The sequence below is a fragment of the Marmota flaviventris genome, chromosome 5, assembly GCF_047511675.1.
Source record: "Marmota flaviventris isolate mMarFla1 chromosome 5, mMarFla1.hap1, whole genome shotgun sequence".
Classification (NCBI taxonomy): Eukaryota; Metazoa; Chordata; class Mammalia; order Rodentia; family Sciuridae; genus Marmota; species Marmota flaviventris.
Genome location: NC_092502.1, coordinates 88,387,773 through 88,408,490, shown reverse-complemented (window position 1 = coordinate 88,408,490; position 20,718 = coordinate 88,387,773). Strand labels below are relative to the sequence as shown.

Here is a 20,718-nt window from a genome sequence, read left to right as displayed (position 1 = left end):
CACATATATGAGGCACTGGGTTTGATTCTCAGCACTGCATATAAATAAATGAATAAAATAAGGTCCATCAACAATTTTAAAAATTTTATTAAAATTTAATTAACATTAATTTAATTAAGTTTTAATTTAAAAAATTAGTATGAAGACATGTCAGGGAGAAATATCCAAGAAAAGTTTTGTATTTCCCTAATGTTAGTTACATGAAAAACAAAAATTTTCCAGATAAGCCTAAAAGTATTACAGAGATCAATAATGGTACTTTGGTTAAATTTATATCTAATTTATAGTTTCAAGCCTCAAATGCTTCTTTGAGGCAGAAAACAGTAGAGGAGATCAGTTAAGAAAGAGTAGGACAACTCCAACGATGGAGTTGCCGTGTAGGCAATGTTAGTTCACCATATCTGCATTAACAACAACAACAAAAAAAAGCAGATGCCCTATAGCTCTCTAGGTGTTTTCTGTTCAAAAATCATGTTCACTCTTGCACTCTATCATATTTATAATTTGTTTATTATACTAAAATAAAACTGTGTTTTTCATAAATCTCTCTCCACATATACCTGGAAAACAAGTACTTGATTACACAGCCTCCAGTACCATCGAGTGATTACTACTTTAAATACACAGATATCCATGAAAGAATAGGGCGAAGTATTTGGGACACCTGAATCCCACCTGACAAGGCTTCTTCTAAATATGTACTTACATTCTAGGCAATCGGGTCTTTTAAACTTTTCATCTAGTAATTCATGAGATCAACAGTTGCTTCCTTATTCACCTAACCATCAATTTGCAGAGAACAAAACTTTAAGACATAATTTCCCACCACTCTCCAGGCCAGTCATTCAACTCCAGCACACTGGCTTTCTTGTTTCTTCCATTGAGAGCACTTGCTCTTGCTATTCCTTCTGCCTGGATGCTCTTGTCCAGATAACCTCAGCCGGTTTGTGGCCTCAACTCCTTCAGGTCAGGCTTCAACTCTTTCTCAGTATACCTACTCCTCTTAAACCCATCTAAAATGTCACTTCCTGCCCTGCATTCTCTGGCCCTTTATCATACTTTAATTCTTTTTTACTATTATTATCACAATTATTATTATCAGATGTTCATTACCTTATCAAGTCTCTCCCCTATCACCAGAAAATGAGCTCCAGGAGAATAGGGTCTCTCTCCATTAGAATTCAATACTAAATTGCTAGTGCTAAGGATACTGTTTGAGACCCTGTTCAAAATTAAAAGGGCTGAGGATGTACCTCAGTGGTAGCACACCCTGGGTTAAATTCCCAGTGCCAAAAAAACCAATAAATATTTATTGAACTAATAAATATATTGCAGATACTAAAGTGATTCAAGTATATACATGTATCTGATAAAGCTATACAAGTTTTTAGAGGACAGGTTTCTCTAAAACAACATCTGAGAAGTTTCTGTTTTGTGCCACTCCTTCTCTTACTCTTCTCACTCACCTCCCTGCAACAGAAACCAAAACACAACTGAAAATTTGGGACCATATCTTTTCACTTTCTAAGATGCAATAATAAAATACAAGGAGTCAAAACATTTAGTACAGTCTTCAGGAGAATAGGACTAAATTTGAAAGACTAACTGATAAAACAATGACTATATTATTAAATATAGCTTACCTTTGGTACGCATCTGCTGCTTCCTTTTTCAGTTGTAGATGTTCATTTAAGTAACCCAACATTGTGAAAGCTGGAGCATAATTCTGAATTCTTTCTAGAAATTCAGAAATATCTTTACTTTATATGTCCATACTGGTTATGTTCACAAAAAATATTAGTTTAATTTTCACTTTTTCCTGTATCTTAAACATCAGATTACCTACTGAGATCACTGACATTATTAAGAGTGATGGTTTAATTTTATCTTGAAAATATCAGTAGTCTTTTTATAATTCTTTTAAATCACTGAATAATATTTCATAGTTACATATGGTTTCTATTCTGTTTTAGAATTTCAAATAGTTTTATTCCTAAAGTATAATTTTTAATTTTAACTCATGTTAAAGCTAGTCATGATATTTAAATCCAGTTTGGGGTTATCATTTAAGCCTTCCTGTGATTAAATTTAGCAATGATTTCTCTTGGTGGTTCTGTTCCAATCGCTATATGTTTAAAAAATAATAATGCAGTATTGCACTCTAAAAACAGAAGATGATCTGGGAACTTTCAAAGCAGTATTTTTTTTTTTTTTTTTTTTTTTTGGCACTGGTGATTTAACCCAGGGCATGCTACCACTGAGATATATCTTCAACCCTTTTAATTTTGAACAGGGTCTTAGTAAGTTGCCCAGGCTGTCCTTGAACTTTCAATTCTCTGACATCAGCCTCCTAAATGCCCCATGCCCAGCTAGTATTTTGAAATTTTAATGTCAAAAACATCATATATTACCCTATATCATGCAGATTAGAGAAGAAGAAACACATCTAATATAACTTAAAAGTGATACTGGGGCTCTGGAGATGTGGCTCAGTGGTAAGTGTTTGCCTAGCATGCATAAGGCCGTAGGTTCCATCCCCCACAAAATAAAAATAAATTTTAAAAAGCAGTACTTGGATGCAAGACTTTAAATCCCATCAATTGTTTAACAAAGTACAATATAAATCATATCATATGTGATAGTTAGGTTCTAACGTCAAAAGGCATAAGGTGAAAAATACATAGTCAAAGTTATTCTTTAAAAATCCCTGACATCTTCAAACAAGGGTCACAAAACTGAGTCAAAACAAGTATGAGGAGCCGCCCCCTCCCCCTGCGCCGGCATAGTAGAGGGAACTGGGACCAAACACAGAGCAGGCCCAGCAGCCTGCTGAGGGGCAGAGCCGCCCCCCACCATCCTAGCCTGCCAGGTAGGGGAAGGGTGACCACCGACAGAAAAGGCCCAGTGGCCCGCGGCAGGACAGAGCTTCCAATCACTCCTGCAAGGTAGGCGGGCCTGCGACCCACCGGCAGAAGAGGAGCAGCCGCCTGCTGAGAGGCTGAGCCGCCCCCTCCCCCTGCGCCGGCATAGTAGAGGGAACTGGGACCAAACACAGAGCAGGCCCAGCGGCCTGCTGAGGGGCAGAGCCGCCCCCCACCCCCCTCGCCTGCCAGGCAGGAGAAGGGTGACCACCGACAGAAAAGGCCCAGTGGCCCGCGGCGGGACAGAGCTTCCAATCACTCCTGCAAGGTAGGCGGGCCTGCGACCCACCGGCAGAAGAGGAGCAGCCGCCTGCTGAGAGGCTGAGCCGCCCCCTCCCCCTGCGCCGGCATAGTAGAGGGAACTGGGACCAAACACAGAACAGGCCCAGCGGCCTGCTGAGGGGCAGAGGCGCCCCCCACCCCCCTCGCCTGCCAGGTAGGGGAAGGGTGACCACCGACAGAAAAGGCCCAGTGGCCCGCGGCAGGACAGAGCTTCCAATCACACCTGCAAGGTAGGCGGGCCTGCGACCCACCGGCAGAAGAGGAGGAGCCGCCTGCTGAGAGGCTGAGCCGCCCCCTCCCCCTGCGCCGGCATAGTAGAGGGAACTGGGACCAAACACAGAGCAGGCCCAGCGGCCTGCTGAGGGGCAGAGCCGCCCCTCACCCCCTTCGCCTGCCAGGTAGGGGAAGGGTGACCACCGACAGAAAAGGCCCAGTGGCCCGCGGCTGGACAGAGCTTCCAATCACTCCTGCAAGGTAGGCGGGCCTGCGACCCACCGGCAGAAGAGGAGCAGCCGCCTGCTGAGAGGCTGAGCCGCCCCCTCCCCCTGCGCCGGCATAGTAGAGGGAACTGGGACCAAACACAGAGCAGGCCCAGCAGCCTGCTGAGGGGCAGAGCCGCCCCCCACCCCCTTCGCCTGCCAGGTAGGGGAAGGGTGACCACCGACAGAAAAGGCCCAGTGACCCGCGGCGGGACAGAGCTTCCAATCACTCCTGCAAGGTAGGCGGGCCTGCGACCCACCGGCAGAAGAGGAGCAGCCGCCTGCTGAGAGGCTGAGCCGCCCCCTCCCCCTGCGCCGGCATAGTAGAGGGAACTGGGACCAAACACAGAGCAGGCCCAGCGGCCTGCTGAGGGGCAGAGCCGCCCCCCACCCCCCGCGCCTGCCAGGTAGGGGCACTGTGACCACCGACAGAAAAGGCCCAGTGGCCCGCGGCGGGACAGAGCTTCCAATCACTCCTGCAAGGTAGGCGGGCCTGCGACCCACCGGCAGAAGAGGAGCAGCGGCCTACTGAGAGGCAGAGCCGCCCACTCCCCCCCGCGCCTGCAAGGTAGTCGGAACTGAGACCACCATCAGAACAGGTCAGACCTGCAACCGAGAGACAGAACAGGCCCAGTGGCCTGAGGAAGGGTAGAGCCGCCCCCCCCCCACGCCTGCAAAGTAGGCGGACCTGCGACCCACTGGCACTACAGCCCCAGAGGCCTGCAGAGGGGCAGTGCCGCTGCCTGCGCCTGCAAAGTAGGCAGAACTGCGACCACCGACAGAACAAGCCTAGCGGCCCGCAGAGGGACAGAGCCGCCGCCCGCGCCTGCAAGGTCGGCGGACCTGCTACCGACTGGCAGGGCAGGCCCAGCGGCCTGCCGGCGTGGTAGGCACATTGCCCCAATTGGAGGAGGGGCAGAGCCGCCGCCCGCGCCTTCGAGGGAGACTTTGCAACTATACAAGACCAATATAAATATATAGGGGGAAAATTCAATAGCACAACAGTTTCACCAAGAAGAAAGGAACGCGAACAGTATGAAGAGACAAGGAAAGAAAGGACCACAAGCATTGCAGGTCAACTCAACGTTAGAAGAGGTAATAGCTGCAGCTGATGGAATGTCAGATAAAGAATTCAGGATATACATGCTTCAGATGATCTGGAGTCTCAAGGAAGACATCAGACAGCAAAATCAGACAATGAAAGATCACTTCAACAATGAATTACATAAACAAATCCAAGAAGCAAAAGATCAACTATACAGGGAAATAGAGGTTATAAAAAACAAACAAACAGAAATCCTAGAAATGCAGGAAGCAATAAGCCAACTTAAAAACTCAATTGAGAATACTACCAGCAGAGTAGAACACTTAGAAGACAGAACATCAGACAATGAAGATAAAGTATTTCAACTTGAAAAGAACATAGACACCTCAGCAAGACTGTTAAGAAACCATGAGCAGAACATCCAAGAAATATGGGATAACATCAAGAGACCAAATTTAAGAGTCATTGGGATACAGGAAGGAACAGAGTTTCAAACCAAAGGAATGAGCAATCTATTCAATGAAATAATTCGAGAAAACTTCCCAGACTTGAAGAATGAGACAGAACCCCAAATCCTAGAAGCCTACAGGACGCCGAATGTGCAAAATCATAAGAGACCCACACCTAGACACATTATAATGAAGATGCCCAACATACAGAACAAGGAGAGAATTTTAAAAGCTACAAGAGAAAGGAAGCAGATCACATTTAGGGGTAAGCCAATCAGGATAACAGCTGATCTTTCAACACAGACTCTGAAAGCTAGAAGATCCTGGAATAACATATTTCAAACACTGAAAGAAAATGGGTTCCAACCAAGAATTGTGTTTCCAGCGAAATTAAGCTTCAGGATGGAAGATGAAATTAAAACCTTCCACGATAAACAAAAGTTAAAAGAATTTGCAGCTAGAAAACCATCTCTTCAAAACATCCTTGGCAAAACATTACAGGAAGAGGAAATGGAAAATAACAATGAAAACCAACAGTGGGAGGTAGGACACTAAAGGGGGGAAAATAATCAAAGTGGAAAACAAACCATGTTTAGTAACATAAATAAACAAATATGGCTGGAAGAACAACCCATATCTCAATAATAACCCTAAATGTTAATGGCTTAAACTCACCAATCAAGAGACACAGGCTAGTAGAATGGATCACAAAACAAGACCCAACAATATGCTGCCTACAGGAGACGCATTTGATAGGAAAAGACATACATAGGCTGAAGGTGAAAGGTTGGGAAAAATCATATCACTCATTTGGACTTCGGAAACAAGCAGGAGTATCCATACTCATATCAAATAAAATAGATTTTAAGCCAAAGTTAATCAAAAGGGATAAAGAGGGACACTACATACTGCTCAAGGGAACCATACACCAACAAGACATAACAATCATAAATATATATGCCCCAAACAATGGTGCAGCTATGTTCATCAAACAAACTCTTCTCAAGTTCAAGAGTCTAATAGACCACCATACAATAATCATGGGAGACTTCAACACACCTCTATCACCACTGGACAGATCTTCCAAACAAAAGTTGAATAAGGAAACTATAGAACTCAATAACACAATTAATAACCTAGACTTAATTGACATATATAGAATATACCACCCAACATCAAGCAGTTACACTTTTTTCTCAGCAGCACATGGATCCTTCTCAAAAATAGATCATATATTATGTCACAGGGCAACTCTTAGACAATACAAAGGAGTAGAGATAATACCATGCATCCTATCTGATCATAATGGAATGGAACTGAAAATCAACGATAAAAGAAGGAAGGAAAAAGAATACATCACTTGGAGAATGAACAATAGGTTACTGAATGATCAATGGGTTATAGAAGACATCAAGGAGGAAATTAAAAAATTCTTAGAGATTAATGAAAACACAGACACAACATATCGGAATCTATGGGACACATTGAAAGCAGTTCTAAGAGGAAAATTCATTGCTTGGAGTTCATTCCTTAAAAAAAGAAAAAACCAACAAATAAATGATCTCATACTTCATCTCAAAATCCTAGAAAAAGAAGAGCAAAACAACAGCAAAAGAAGTAGAAGGCAAGAAATAATTAAAATCAGAGCTGAAATTAATGAAATCGAAACAAAAGAAACAATTGAAAAAATTGACAAAACTAAAAGTTGGTTCTTTGAAAAAATAAACAAAATCGACAGACCCTTAGCCATGCTAGCGAAGAGAAGAAGAGAGAGAACTCAAATCACTAACATACGGGATGAAAGAGGCAATATCACAACAGACACTTCAGAAATACAGAAGATAATCAAAAATTATTTTGAATCCTTATACTCCAATAAATTAGAAGATAGTGAAGGCATAGATAAATTTCTTAAGTCATATGATCTGCCCAGATTGAGTCAGGAGGATATAGACAACCTAAACAGACCAATATCAATTGAGGAAATAGAAGAAACCATCAAAAGACTACCAACTAAGAAAAGCCCAGGACCGGATGGGTATACAGCAGAGTTTTACAAAATCTTTAAAGAGGAACTAATACCAATACTTTTCAAGCTACTTCGGGAAATAGAAAAAGAGGGAGAACTTCCAAATTCATTCTACGAGGCCAACATCACCCTGATACCTAAACCAGACAAAGACACTTCAAAGAAAGAAAACTACAGACCAATATCTCTAATGAACCTAGATGCAAAAATCCTCAATAAAATTCTGGCGAATCGGATACAAAAACATATCAAAAAAATTGTGCACCATGATCAAGTAGGATTCATCCCTGGGATGCAAGGCTGGTTCAATATACGGAAATCAATAAATGTTATTCACCACATCAATAGACTTAAAAATAAGAACCATATGATCATCTCGATAGATGCGGAAAAAGCATTCGACAAAGTACAGCATCCCTTTATGTTCAAAACTCTAGAAAAACTAGGGATAACAGGAACATACCTCAATATTGTAAAAGCAATCTATGCTAAGCCTCAGGCTAGCATCATTCTGAATGGAGAAAAACTGAAGGCATTCCCTCTAAAATCTGGAACAAGACAGGGATGCCCTCTCTCACCACTTCTGTTCAACATAGTTCTCGAAACACTGGCCAGAGCAATTAGACAGACGAAAGAAATTAAAGGCATCAAAATAGGAAAAGAAGAACTTAAATTATCACTATTTGCAGATGATATGATTCTATACCTAGCAGACCCAAAAGGCTCTACAAAGAAACTATTAGAGCTAATAAATGAATTCAGCAAAGTGGCAGGATATAAAATCAACACGCATAAATCAAAGGCATTCCTGTATATCAGCGACAAATCCTCTGAAATGGAAATGAGGACAACCACTCCATTCAAAATATCTTCAAAAAAAATAAAATACTTGGGAATCAACCTAACAAAAGAGGTGAAAGACTTATACAATGAAAACTACAGAACCCTAAAGAGAGAAATAGAAGAAGATCTTAGAAGATGGAAAAATATACCCTGTTCATGGATAGGCAGAACTAACATCATCAAAATGGCGATATTACCAAAAGTTCTCTATAGGTTTAATGCAATGCCAATCAAAATCCCAACGGCATTTCTTGTAGAAATAGAGAAAGCAATCATGAAATTCATATGGAAAAATAAAAGACCCAGAATAGCAAAAACAATGCTAAGCAGGAAATGTGAATCAGGCGGTATAGCGATACCAGACTTCAAACTATATTACAGAGCAATAGTAACAAAAACAGCATGGTACTGGTACCAAAACAGGCGGGTGGACCAATGGTACAGAATAGAGGACACAGAAACCAATCCACAAAACTACAACTATCTTATATTTGATAAAGGGTCTAAAAGCATGCAATGGAGGAAGGATAGCATCTTCAACAAATGGTGCTGGGAAAACTGGAAATCCGTATGCAACAAAATGAAACTGAATCCCTTTCTCTCGCCATGCACAAAAGTTAATTCAAAATGGATCAAGGAGCTTGATATCAAATCAGAGACACGCCGTCTGATAGAAGAAAAAGTTGGCTACGATCTACATACGGTGGGGTCGGGCTCCAAATTCCTCAATAGGACACCCATAGCACAAAAGTTAATAACTAGAATCAACAAATGGGACTTACTCAAACTAAAAAGTTTTTTCTCAGCAAAAGAAACAATAAGAGAGGTAAATAGAGAGCCTACATCCTGGGAACAAATCTTTACTCCTCACACTTCAGATAGAGCCCTAATATCCAGAGTATACAAAGAACTCAAAAAATTAGACAATAAGAGAACAAACAACCCAATCAACAAATGGGCCAAGGACCTGAACAGACACTTCTCAGAGGAGGACATACAATCAATCAACAAGTACATGAAAAAATGCTCACCATCTCTAGCAGTCAGAGAAATGCAAATCAAAACCACCCTAAGATACCATCTCACTCCAGTTAGATTGGCAGCCATTATGAAGTCAAACAACAACAAGTGCTGGCGAGGATGTGGGGAAAAGGGTACACTTGTACATTGCTGGTGGGACTGCAAATTGGTGCAGCCAATTTGGAAAGCAGTATGGAGATTCCTTGGAAAGCTGGGAATGGAGCCACCATTTGACCCAGCTATTCCCCTTCTCGGTCTATTCCCTAAAGACCTAAAAAGAGCATGCTACAGGGACACTGCTACATCGATGTTCATAGCAGCACAATTCACAATAGCTAGACTGTGGAACCAACCTAGATGCCCTTCAATGGATGAATGGATAAAAAAAATGTGGCATTTATACACAATGGAGTATTACTCTGCATTAAAAAATGACAAAATCATAGAATTTACAGGGAAATGGATGGCATTAGAGCAGATTATGCTAAGTGAAGCTAGCCAATCCCTAAAAAACAAATGCCAAATGTCTTCTTTGATATAAGGAGAGTAACTAAGAACAGAGTAGGGTCGAAGAGCATGAGAAGAAGATTAACATTAAACAGGGATGAGAGGTGGGAGGGAAAGGGAGAGAGAAGGGAAAAAGCATGGAAACGGAAGGAGACCCTCAGAGTTATACAAAAGTACATACAAGAGGAAGTGAGGGGAAGGGGAAAAATAATACAAGGGGGACAAACGAATGTCAGTAGAGGGGGCAGAGAGAGAAGAGGGGAGGGGAGGGGAGGGGGGGGTGATAGTAGAGGATAGGAAAGGCAGCAGAATACAACAGACACTAGTATGGCAATATGTAAATCAATGGATGTGTAACTGATGTGATTCTGCAATCTGTATATGGGGTAAAAATGGGAGCTCATAACCCACTTGAATCAAATTGTGAAATATGATATATCAAGAACTATGTAATGTTTTGAACAGCCAACAATAAAAAATTAAAAAAAAAAAAAAAAAACAAGTATGAAATATTTCCCTTCACATGCCACAGTACTCAAAGGAAAGCAGCAAATGGTCTGTATTCTTTCTCTCATTACCCTCTCTTTTCTGCTTATGTTACTTTTTATTTATTTATTTTTTTTGGCCAAGTACATCAAATTAAATTTGCTAAATGAGCACATGATAGGGCTCCACTACAGAATTTAAAACTCACGCTGGGCACAGTGGCACACACCTATAATCCCAGCAGCTTGGGAAGCTGAGGCAAGAGGATCACAGGTTCAAAAATGTCCTCCGCAATTTGGCAAGACCCTGGGCAACTGAGCAAAACCCTGTCTTTAAATAAAATACAAAAAAGGACTGGGAATGTGGCTCAGTGGTTAAGTGGCCCTGGGTTTAATCCCTGGTACCAAATTAATTAATTAATTAATTTTAAAATTTAAAAAAAAAAAAAAAAAACAGCTACACATATTTGTTAAAACGATTTGTTCATTGTTTTTTGTATGTGAATTTTGCCGAAAGCTAAAGATTTATCTCTTTTGGTAAATTCTTTACAAAAGTTACTCATTGGCAAGGAAACACATCAATTAAATTTCTGAAGCACTTCCTCAGCTCTAAGTATTTATTGTCATTTATTCTGGCACACTGCCTAACATGATAATGTCCCAAAGTGCTGATGTTTGAAATCTACTTACTTTCTTCTACACAAGTATCCCAGTCTAAATGCATAAAGAAGATTATAATGCCCCTAATATCTGTGATGTTGTTTTCTATCCTGTTTTTCACAGTACCTCTGATCTCATCACTCTTCAAAAGTGCTATAGTTTTAAAAAGGAGACCACATGGCCATAAAACAAAAAAGCAAATTCAAGTCTTAACACAAATATTTAATATGGAATGAATTAGTTTAAAAAACTCTTTATTTTAATATTTCTTCAAACATTTTGCCATTAAATAACAGGTAACTTACCCACATATTTACACAAAACAACTTGTGCTGCTGGAATAGCATTCATCTGGAGGATGTTGTATTGGTATAGCTCTGTTTCTCTGTTGCTTTTATCTTGCAATGTTGTGCAGACCCAGTATGCATAACCTATTGCTCCCTCAGTCTATAAAAAAGCCAAAGTTAACAAGTGGGCATAGGGTAAAAAATATGCTAATAAAAATTAAGAAATACATTAATGCACTTCAATAAATATCACATCTTAGTCTTCTTTGAATCAACACTTAAGTATCTTTAAATGAAGAACCATTGTGATTAAATATAGAATCATTGTGATTAAATATAAGAACACATTTAAATTACTTTCTCCAATCCTAAATAGAAAATCAAATGGGATAAAGGCAGAAAACAGAGCCTTGTCAGATGGATTGATTTTCCCTTTTTCAGTACTGCTTCCACAGGTCAAACCAAACTAACAAATTCTAAAATATTTTCATAAATAAAAATAATCCAGAAATGTCAACCAAGTCTAATCCTTATGTCTACTTTTTCTAGTGTCTCAGTTTCTATTCTATAACTATTACTATAACTCTTAAATTTTAATGCCATTTCTTCATGAGCTTTTGAAAGCTGTTGGAAACATGAGAACTAGTTCTGTAAAGATACTTTATCTATCTTTAAAAAATAATAAAAACCAGAAAACAACTGCTAGTAACATCTTCTATCACTTTCTACTCATTTCCTTAACAAGGATAATACTTCAAACAGAAAGTATAATACTTTATTCATTAATGAATCATCAAGAAGAATGTTCACATTCTTACATGCATATTGAGTTCTGTAGTGTGCCTGAAGAGATCCATGGTATCATAACTTCCAACTGTCTCTGCAATAAGAGCCTTACAAAGGGGAAAAAAAATGGTCTTAATGCGTTGAAAATAAAATAATAATAATAATGACAATGGATCTAGAACCAAAAGTTTACCAGCTCTGCTTAAATAAGAAGTTTACTTATACTGCTACCATTTTAATTATATCAGTTACCTCCTGAAATAAATTACTTTGTTAGAACAAAATTTCTTACAAAATAAAGAAATAAAAAAGCTTAGGTGATTCTGATAAGCATCTAAGATCTACTGACCTATAGTACCACTAAAGTGAGGTCCTTGGACCAGCCTCATCAGCATAACCTGGGAGCAGGCAAAAATGCAAATTCTTAGGCCCTCTGGGTTCAATATCTGACACAAAGGTTGGTACACTAATTCCACTGCTCCCCTAGGCTACCACACTTAATGGATACAAATGTTTCCCTTTATATCCTTTTTTGCTTCACCAATTAACTAAAATTAGACTCAACAAACCAAAGAACAATAAAAGATGCCCAATCCTTGATTAATGATTTTCTGATAACAGGTGATGTTTCTATTCCCTGAATCAAAACAATACACCACTCAACCAGAAAGACACTGAAGACCACTCAGTCAATTCCCTTTATTTTCAGGTGAGAAAATTAAAATCCAGAGTTGTGATATGTTAAGGTAAAATAGCCAGTCAGTGACCTACTCAGACTAGTAATTATCTGATTCCTATCTGGCAATACAAAAATCTACATCTGAGAAAAGGGAACACTCAGAAGCAAGTGCAAAACTAACTCAAAGTTTTTAAGAAAACAATCATCAAATGATCTTTATAAATGTGCATTATCTTTGTAAATGTGAGTTAAATAGAAAAATTCTGGGTTTATTTTTTTAGGCGTAGCAATAGCAGACTGATGAAGTTAAAGTTTAATCATTACAAGCTCTTGTGAACTTAAGTACAATATTTAGGATTTCTGAGCTTTAATTTCCACCTATATTTGAAATATATATATATATAAAAGTCACATCTCAAAGGATTGATGATGGAATAACTAAAATAATGTATACAAAAAGCTAAGCACAATGAATGGTACAGAGCAAATCCTCAAATGTTATCTATTATCATTATTACCACAGTTCTTATGTGAATATTTTATATCAATAAGTTTATTAATAATTCTGTTGTATATCTTACTTGTCCAATCCAGCACATTAAATAAGATGGATCAAGAGACTGAGCCATTTTGAAAGCTTCATGAGCTTGCTAGGGAAAAGAAATGAGAAAATATCACTTAAATAATTTTATAAATTTGGTATCAAATTATGTTTAAAAAATATAAAATAAGGGAATTAGAAAAGTCAAACCTGTCATAATAAATAGATATGAGCCTAAAACTTCACAGTTTCAGCACAGCTAGCAATGCTTAATGCAGTGCTTCAACTACATAGTCTCAGAACAACCCTGGGTGTAACAAATTTCTCTAGAGATTAGTTCTGGTTCCCAGCAAAATGAAAATGCACTCCACAGAACTTTTAACCAATCAAACAACCACTTACTAGCTATCACTTTGAAAGAAATGATTACATAAGGCTGTATCTATTCCCTTCTCTTTGAGCTTAACTAAGAGGATAAGAACTCCCAAGGAGTAAAATCTGAGACATGAACCTGCTACTAGAGAAAGAGTGGTCAACAACATAATTCTGCAACAGGCACTCAAGAAACTTTGAAGATACCTCACTTGGACCATTAACTTACATTTTTTTTTAACATTTTCAACATGCATTTTTTTTCTGCTACAAAACAAATTATTATTCCATACTGACTTATATTATTTTCTTGATAATCTAAGTATGGCAAAAGAGAGACTTATTTTTTCCATAAAAAGTAAGATCAGGAGCTATAACTCTGCCATTCTGTAATAAAACATTTGTAACTTACTAAGAAGTTGTTTGACTTAAAGTTTTTAAAATATGTTCACTTATTTTTTTATGGTGCTGGGGATTAAATCTCAAGCCTCATGCATGCTAAGCACATGCTCTAATGATAAGCTATAGTCACAGCCCTTCACATGTTTAAGATCCAAACTAGTATTTTCTTTCAATCTATTTATAATCTTCTAAAGCCAGTCTTCTTTGCAGTGAATTAGTTAATGTATTCCTAAGAATATTACAGCTTATTTTAAAGAATGAGATTTGATACACTGGTTAAAACAGCATAGATGTGGTATTTTCCATAGATTTGTGCAAACTTTCCAAACAAGATTCATAAACATGTTTCTAGTACTTCAATTCCCATTCTATAATGTATAATTGTTCAACTATGATGAATTACAGTCATTTAAAAGGGATTAATATCACTGAAGTCAAAATCTAAATCACACAGCAAAGGTAAATATCAACTAGTAGGGAATACTATTCATCTCCCTTACCTTTATCCATCCCACCTCCATACACAGTGTATAAAGGATTTTTGTTTGTTTTGTTTTGGTACTGGGATCAAAAGCAGGTCCTCAGACATGCTTGGCAAGCACTTCACCATTAAGCTACAGCCTCAAAGGACTTCTCTTAACACAAGTCCAGATAAAAAGAAAATTACTCAGGGCTGGGGCTGGGGCTCAGCGGTAGCACACTTGCCTGGTATGTGTGAGGCACTGGGTTCGATTCTCAGCACCGCATATAAATAAATAAAATAAAGGTCTATCAACAACTAAAAGAATATTTTTAAAAAAGAGAAAATTACTCAATTAATTCATGATAAAATTACTTTAATCTTTAAAAACTATATTAAGTATAAAACCAGAAGTTTCTTGTGAGACATGTAAGGAAAAATAAATCTTACAAATTCATTACCCTACATGATAAACTTAATATCATCAGCTGACTGAATATATAACAATGTGTAAAGTTATTTCTCCACAAGAAATTGAGCTACTATGAAGTGATTATACAAAGAAAATGATCAGAATTGTGCTTATTTATTTATTGTGGTACTTAAGATTGAACCCAGAAGGGCTCTACTTACTGTACTATATTCCTAGCCCTTTTTATTTTTTGAGAAAGGATCTCACTATATTGCCAAGGCTGGCTTCCAACTTGCAATCCTCCTGCCTCAGCCTCTCAAGTTGCTGGAATTACAGATGTGCACCACTGTACCCAGCTATTTCTTATTTTTAATGTGACAAACCTGACAACATGTTTACCTCAATGTTTTCATTTGCAAGGTATAACACTCCCAAATTGGTCCACGCGACAGCATTCTAAAAATATATATATTAAAAAAAATTAGGCCTTTTATCTATGTGGAACTCTCAGAAAATTAGTTAACACTAAATCTTGAAATTCTTTTTCATAAATAGACACATAGAACACTTACAATTTGTTCTGACTGGATTGATTTGATGAAACAGTGCTGAGCAAGGGCATAATTTCCAACACCTGAAACAAACAGAGTCTGAAGTAACTGAACTTTTTATTTGAAAAAATAATCCTCAAAAAATATTGAAGTATTACTTAGTTCTCACCACTATAACATGCAACTACACCAAGAGCATTCCAGTATAAGTGATTATTACTGTCGAGTCTCACTGCCTTTTTCAGACACTGAAAAGAAGTTAAATGAGATTAATTTTTATTTCTTGGAATGTAAGCATTTACATCAAAATAAAACGTGATTTTAAGTGAAAACACAATAGTATTTATCAAAAATATCTTTCAAAAGAAGCACTTTTTTTAAATTTATAAAAAATTTTCTTAAAATCATACATGTAAAGATTTCTCTAGCAATTCTTTAAGATCATTCATGCTGCTGCCCATTTCTGCTAGATGTTGTGCTTGGCGATAATAATTAATTCCAAGATCACACCATGTATTAGATGTAGACATCAGTTTTAATGCACGACCGTAACACCTATGGAAGAATAAAAGTGAATGTTATGGTTTGTTATACTATCCTACTTCATTTGAAAATCATTAACTGGTAATCTTTGATAAATACCTTCCTCCAAGATGGAGGAGCTCAGTTTTCTTTAATGCTTGCTTTCCTTCTTTCTGGCCTAGAAGGACCCCTAAAATATTAACATTCACTTTAGATGATGAAACCGCATACAGACTGGTACAAGCATCCCCAACCAGCTTCCAAAGGCAGGATACATCAGCTCGATGCTGCAGGGCCCTAAAAGAAGAAACAGTGTGATTCTTAAAAATTATTTCCAAAAAGTTTGGAGTTTATCTCTCTCATTATTTCTGATAATTAAAACAGAAAAACTATATATGTAATCCTGATTAATCCTTAGTTAAGCTCTGTGAATACTTGACTAACCTCCTCCCATCTGTGAGGAGAAAAGGAGAAAGGAAGGAGCAATTTATTATTTTAAGTGCTAAAAATTATGCAGACACTTATTTAGTACTCTTCTTCATTTTTGTTAGAAATAGCAAGAATCAAATAAATTATAAAAAAAAATTTTTTAATATTAAATTTTTTAAAATATGTATTTTTAACATTTAAGCAATGACCAAAGCAATAAAGTAACTACCTAACAGTTACCTATTATAATATCATGTGTTTGCTTTTAGACCATCCCCCAAAAGAATAAAAAAAGTAAATGTATCAAATATATTTGGTGATCTAAAAGATTTTTATCCTGAGAACAAAAATAACAAAAATCTAAAAACAAAAAAGTGAAGATCCACATTAACAGAAGCAAGAAAGAGCAGACTAAATAGACAAGCTCAAAATGTAAATAGAAATATTAATTACAGAGATTGAAGGTGCTTCATTTTAGAACGAGAAAAATCAGAGCTATATACTTCTCTCCATTTTTCTCAAGATTGGATAACAAAACACTGCAATTTCATTTAAGCCAAGTCTCCATAATCAGCTATCACAAACTGCTATATCACAGACAGATGGACAAAGAGATGGAACATTTTTCACAGTCTTTTCTACTAAATAAGTGCAGCCAAAAATCATTTTCCAATGTCTTCCTGAGAAATATTAATTATTGCAGTCATGACTGAAAACCCATGGTGAGAATCAAAGGAAGGACACTATTTCTCTTAGCCAAATTTCTAAAATTTACAGCATTAAAAGAGAAAACTAGAAAAAAAAGAAAAATTATAACAGGTAATTTTAACTGCCTGAATTCTTATGTCTTTTTAAGTTTAATGAAAACAACACATCTGTAAAATACAATAACTCCTACCACTCTTACACAATAATTGTGGTAATATTAACTCCTGTTAAGTACAGATTTGGGTCCATGATTTTAAACGTTGTAAACACTTTATAATTAGGGGAGTACTACATGTTATCCAGAATAAAACTTCTCAAGGAGGTTCAGTAAGGCAATATTTGTAGCTAAAGTACTGTCACCCAAAGATTCATATTTACTTTTAATACCAGTTCAAACAAAGTCTGTCCACTTCACTTTAAATTTTTCTTTGAGAAAAACTATATTATGTTGAGACTTGAAAAACAGCAATAAAAATTTGTGAGAGAAAAAAAGGCTGGGTATCAAATTAGCAGGAAACAAGAAAAAGCAAGTCTGAAAAAAAGGAAGATAAGCAGAAGAAAGATGCTTTAAGTGTAAAAAAAATTTCAATTTATACATTGAAAAAAATTCTAATTTGAGGACTGGGGTTGTGGCTCAGTGGCAGAGCGCTTGCCTAGCATGTGTAAGGCACTGGGTTTGATCCTCAGCACTACATAAAAATAAAATAAAATAAAAGTATTGTGTCCATCTATAACCCCCCCCAAAAAATTTAAATTTCAACAGTCTATGGACTTTTTTTTTTTTACATAGAGTTTCCCTGTGTTGCCCACACTGATCTAGCATAGAACTCACTATTCTCCTGAATTAGCCTCCTTAGTACCTGGGACTACAGGTGCACACCACCAAGTCCAGCATAACTTGTAGATTTTTTAAAAGTCATCTACCATAATTCTAGTGAGTTTAAATAATGAACTACTGAATTTACACTTCTATAAAATACTTTATTATTAGACACAATACTATTTTCTTAGTTTGTTTTTAGGAATAATCAGATTGCTTATTTTCTCTTTACTTTCAGATCCACCAATAAGCCTAAAAGAGGCCCTTACCACTGAGTAAAGGCCTATCAGGGATTTAAATCTCACTGTTTTCTTTAAAAAGGAGAAGGAAATATGGAAAAGCACATATAATGGGCTCCAGGCTCCACGATGCACTTTAGCGCATTGTGCACCTGAAGTCCCATTTCCCAATCAGTTTCAATTAGAGATACCCTATTTCCACATCTCATGAAAGAACACTAACTCGTGGTGTGGTGCTCTTTGCTCCTTTCTGTTCTTTCCTGAGTATCCAGCATGCTAGCCACTATGAAGACCATAAGAAATTGTTTCTCCAAGTGCAAAATTAATACAATATATATGCTATAGACTTAACTGTCTAGTCTTCTTTATGGTTTATATTCTGAATAATTGCTATATCTAATAGAAGACAAATTATTTTACAAATTTGGCTTTATTTTAATATTTAGAAAATAAATACAATAAATAATAATACTAACCAAGTAAAATATTCCAGGGATTTTTCTATGTAGTCTACGGCTTTCCCATCAAGATAATCAACTAGAGCTGCTTTTGCCATCATGAGATAGCATTCGCCCAAACCTAAAATCAGGTAAGTCTATAGTCGTCATTAAAATACATAATACAAACACTTAAAATGAACTTCAAACAAATGTACTGTTGTTCTTTTAAAGTCACTTTCCAAACAAAACTTAATTGTATTTTATAAAATTATCTTCAAGCATGATCTTGCATACATATAATGAGGAATTCAAACGTCAGGGTTCTACTGGAGTAAACATGCAGTAAAGAAGTAAACATGCACTAAGAAATTATAAAAATTACCTATAAAACATTAATTTGTTGACTTTGAATAAGCACTTTCCTCTCAAAAACCTCAGCTTCAAAAATGGAGATATTATCTAAATCTTATTCCCTATCATATGACTGTTTAACTGTTGTATGTTCTTTCAACATTAAAATTCATACAGCAAAATTAAGAATTAAATGAAATAGTTATTTCCTAACATGTCTAGTACACATTTCAAAACTGTGAGCTCTCTTTCTCTTGAGAAGTTTTATAAATTTCTTTTTAATTTTTAGGTAGATTTTCAGTCCTAATTTGTATGTTGCTCAAAAACTAACACTACTAGGGATTTAAACTTCAATTGTTTATTTATAAAGGAAAGAAACTGGAAGTAAGTATATATAATGAGCTCCAGACTTTTTTTTAATGGTAAGATATAATCACAAAAAAGTTATATATAAAGATGGTAGTGTTTTTCCTTATATGACCAAAAAAATCTCTTTAAGAAGGAATAGATGTCTATGGAAGAACTAAAATCAACTTAGATAATAATAAAATAATGCAATGTCTCTTTAGGTTTAAAAAAATTTTAAATGAGCTTCTATAACTTACAAAATAAATAAAAGGTATTAAGAAATCCTCGGGATGCAAGAAATTAATTATCAAAATGTAAGAATATGGAAATCTGTTTTAGAGATCCATTTTTAGATCTAAAAGCTATCATGCTATCTAAAAGGTTCATCTCTATCATATTATTATTTACTATTTTGAAAGATATTTTGATATTTTTGTATTCAAATCCACATAAATTTTACTATAAGAAATTCATATCAGATGTGTGCTATTGACTACAGAAGTTCTTTTGAAGTTATTTAATACATTCAAATAGGAAATTTACCCAGAATTCTATACTATAGTATTATAAAACTTAAAGGATCTTTTAAAAATAAATTACCTTTCAAAGCAGGTACGTAATCTTCTTTCTTTTTAATAATCAGCTGGTATTGAGCTATGGCTTCCTTGTACTTGCCTAGGATTTGTTGTATTGCTGCAACCTTAAACACACTGTATGTGGATTCTGGGTTGATCTCACTGGCTTTTGTGAAGGACTTCAAGGCTGTTGTATAGCCACCTCTGCTTAAGTATGCCTCTCCTAATGACTCCCAACAATTGAAGTCCTTTGGGTCTGCCCTTAATGCTGCCTGTAAACTAGAATTTTAAGAAACAGTAAGAGAACTAAAAATAATAGAACCATTTTCACATATGAAAGGAAATGTGAGATAAATAATTCAAATGAATTACATATATCCATTGCTCCTTCTATTTATAAAAGTGATACTGAAAGCAGGTATACTTGTTCCTTTTACAACTTGAATTTCTTAATACTAAGAAACTTTATTACAATTTAGAATGAATAAGAACAAAGTAGTCTTTTTGAAATATGCAGTTCAGAATTTCTTTTTCTTAATGAACTGGAAGACTTCCAGTTTTCTATTATAACAGGATGGGTGGACATCTCAGTTTGCCTTGTCCTTCTACTAAATAGAAATATCACAACCAAAATATAGGAACAAGAGGCATGCTATATATTTCTGATCAAATTACATTTTTATGGAAAGTTTTAAAATGCTATGTTCTAGATATTAATATAAATCAGAAACAACTGTATTTTGATTCAGTTATATTTGATTTACCCTGAAGTACAGTTCAAACCAAATGACTAAATTAAACACATATGAGCTGTTCAAAATGCCCTTCAAGCTGCCAAATGACTCCTTTGCCAAAAACAGTGACTATCAGTGGAAGAACAAAACAACAAAGATCTTTACCTTAGTTTTTTATCACTACTGATATTTCTATTGAGACTCTTCTTATAAATGTCACTATTAAAACCTAACTTCACTAGTCTGGCTACCTCAACAACTGGACATAATCATAATTTTTTCAATTCTACTGCCATATGGACAATAAGCATCAATCAACCATAAATCATTTTTTCTTTTTCT

General features: G+C 36.5%; 1 protein-coding gene across 2 annotated transcripts in view; it reads right to left on the bottom strand.

The window, feature by feature from the left end:
- Skic3 (SKI3 subunit of superkiller complex) overlaps positions 1-20,718 on the bottom strand; it is a 101,676-nt gene that overhangs the window by 48,588 nt on the left and 32,370 nt on the right. For both annotated transcript variants that reach the window (XM_027927745.2, XM_071612400.1), the window contains 11 exons: positions 19,668-19,921; positions 18,405-18,507; positions 15,853-16,029; positions 15,621-15,765; positions 15,380-15,458; positions 15,232-15,293; positions 15,059-15,115; positions 13,054-13,122; positions 11,826-11,900; positions 11,026-11,167; positions 1,644-1,737 (listed from right to left, as the gene is read on the bottom strand). In XM_027927745.2, coding sequence (XP_027783546.2) covers positions 1,644-1,737; positions 11,026-11,167; positions 11,826-11,900; positions 13,054-13,122; positions 15,059-15,115; positions 15,232-15,293; positions 15,380-15,458; positions 15,621-15,765; positions 15,853-16,029; positions 18,405-18,507; positions 19,668-19,921 — 1,257 coding nt within the window. The remainder of the gene's footprint in view (positions 1-1,643; positions 1,738-11,025; positions 11,168-11,825; positions 11,901-13,053; positions 13,123-15,058; positions 15,116-15,231; positions 15,294-15,379; positions 15,459-15,620; positions 15,766-15,852; positions 16,030-18,404; positions 18,508-19,667; positions 19,922-20,718) is intronic.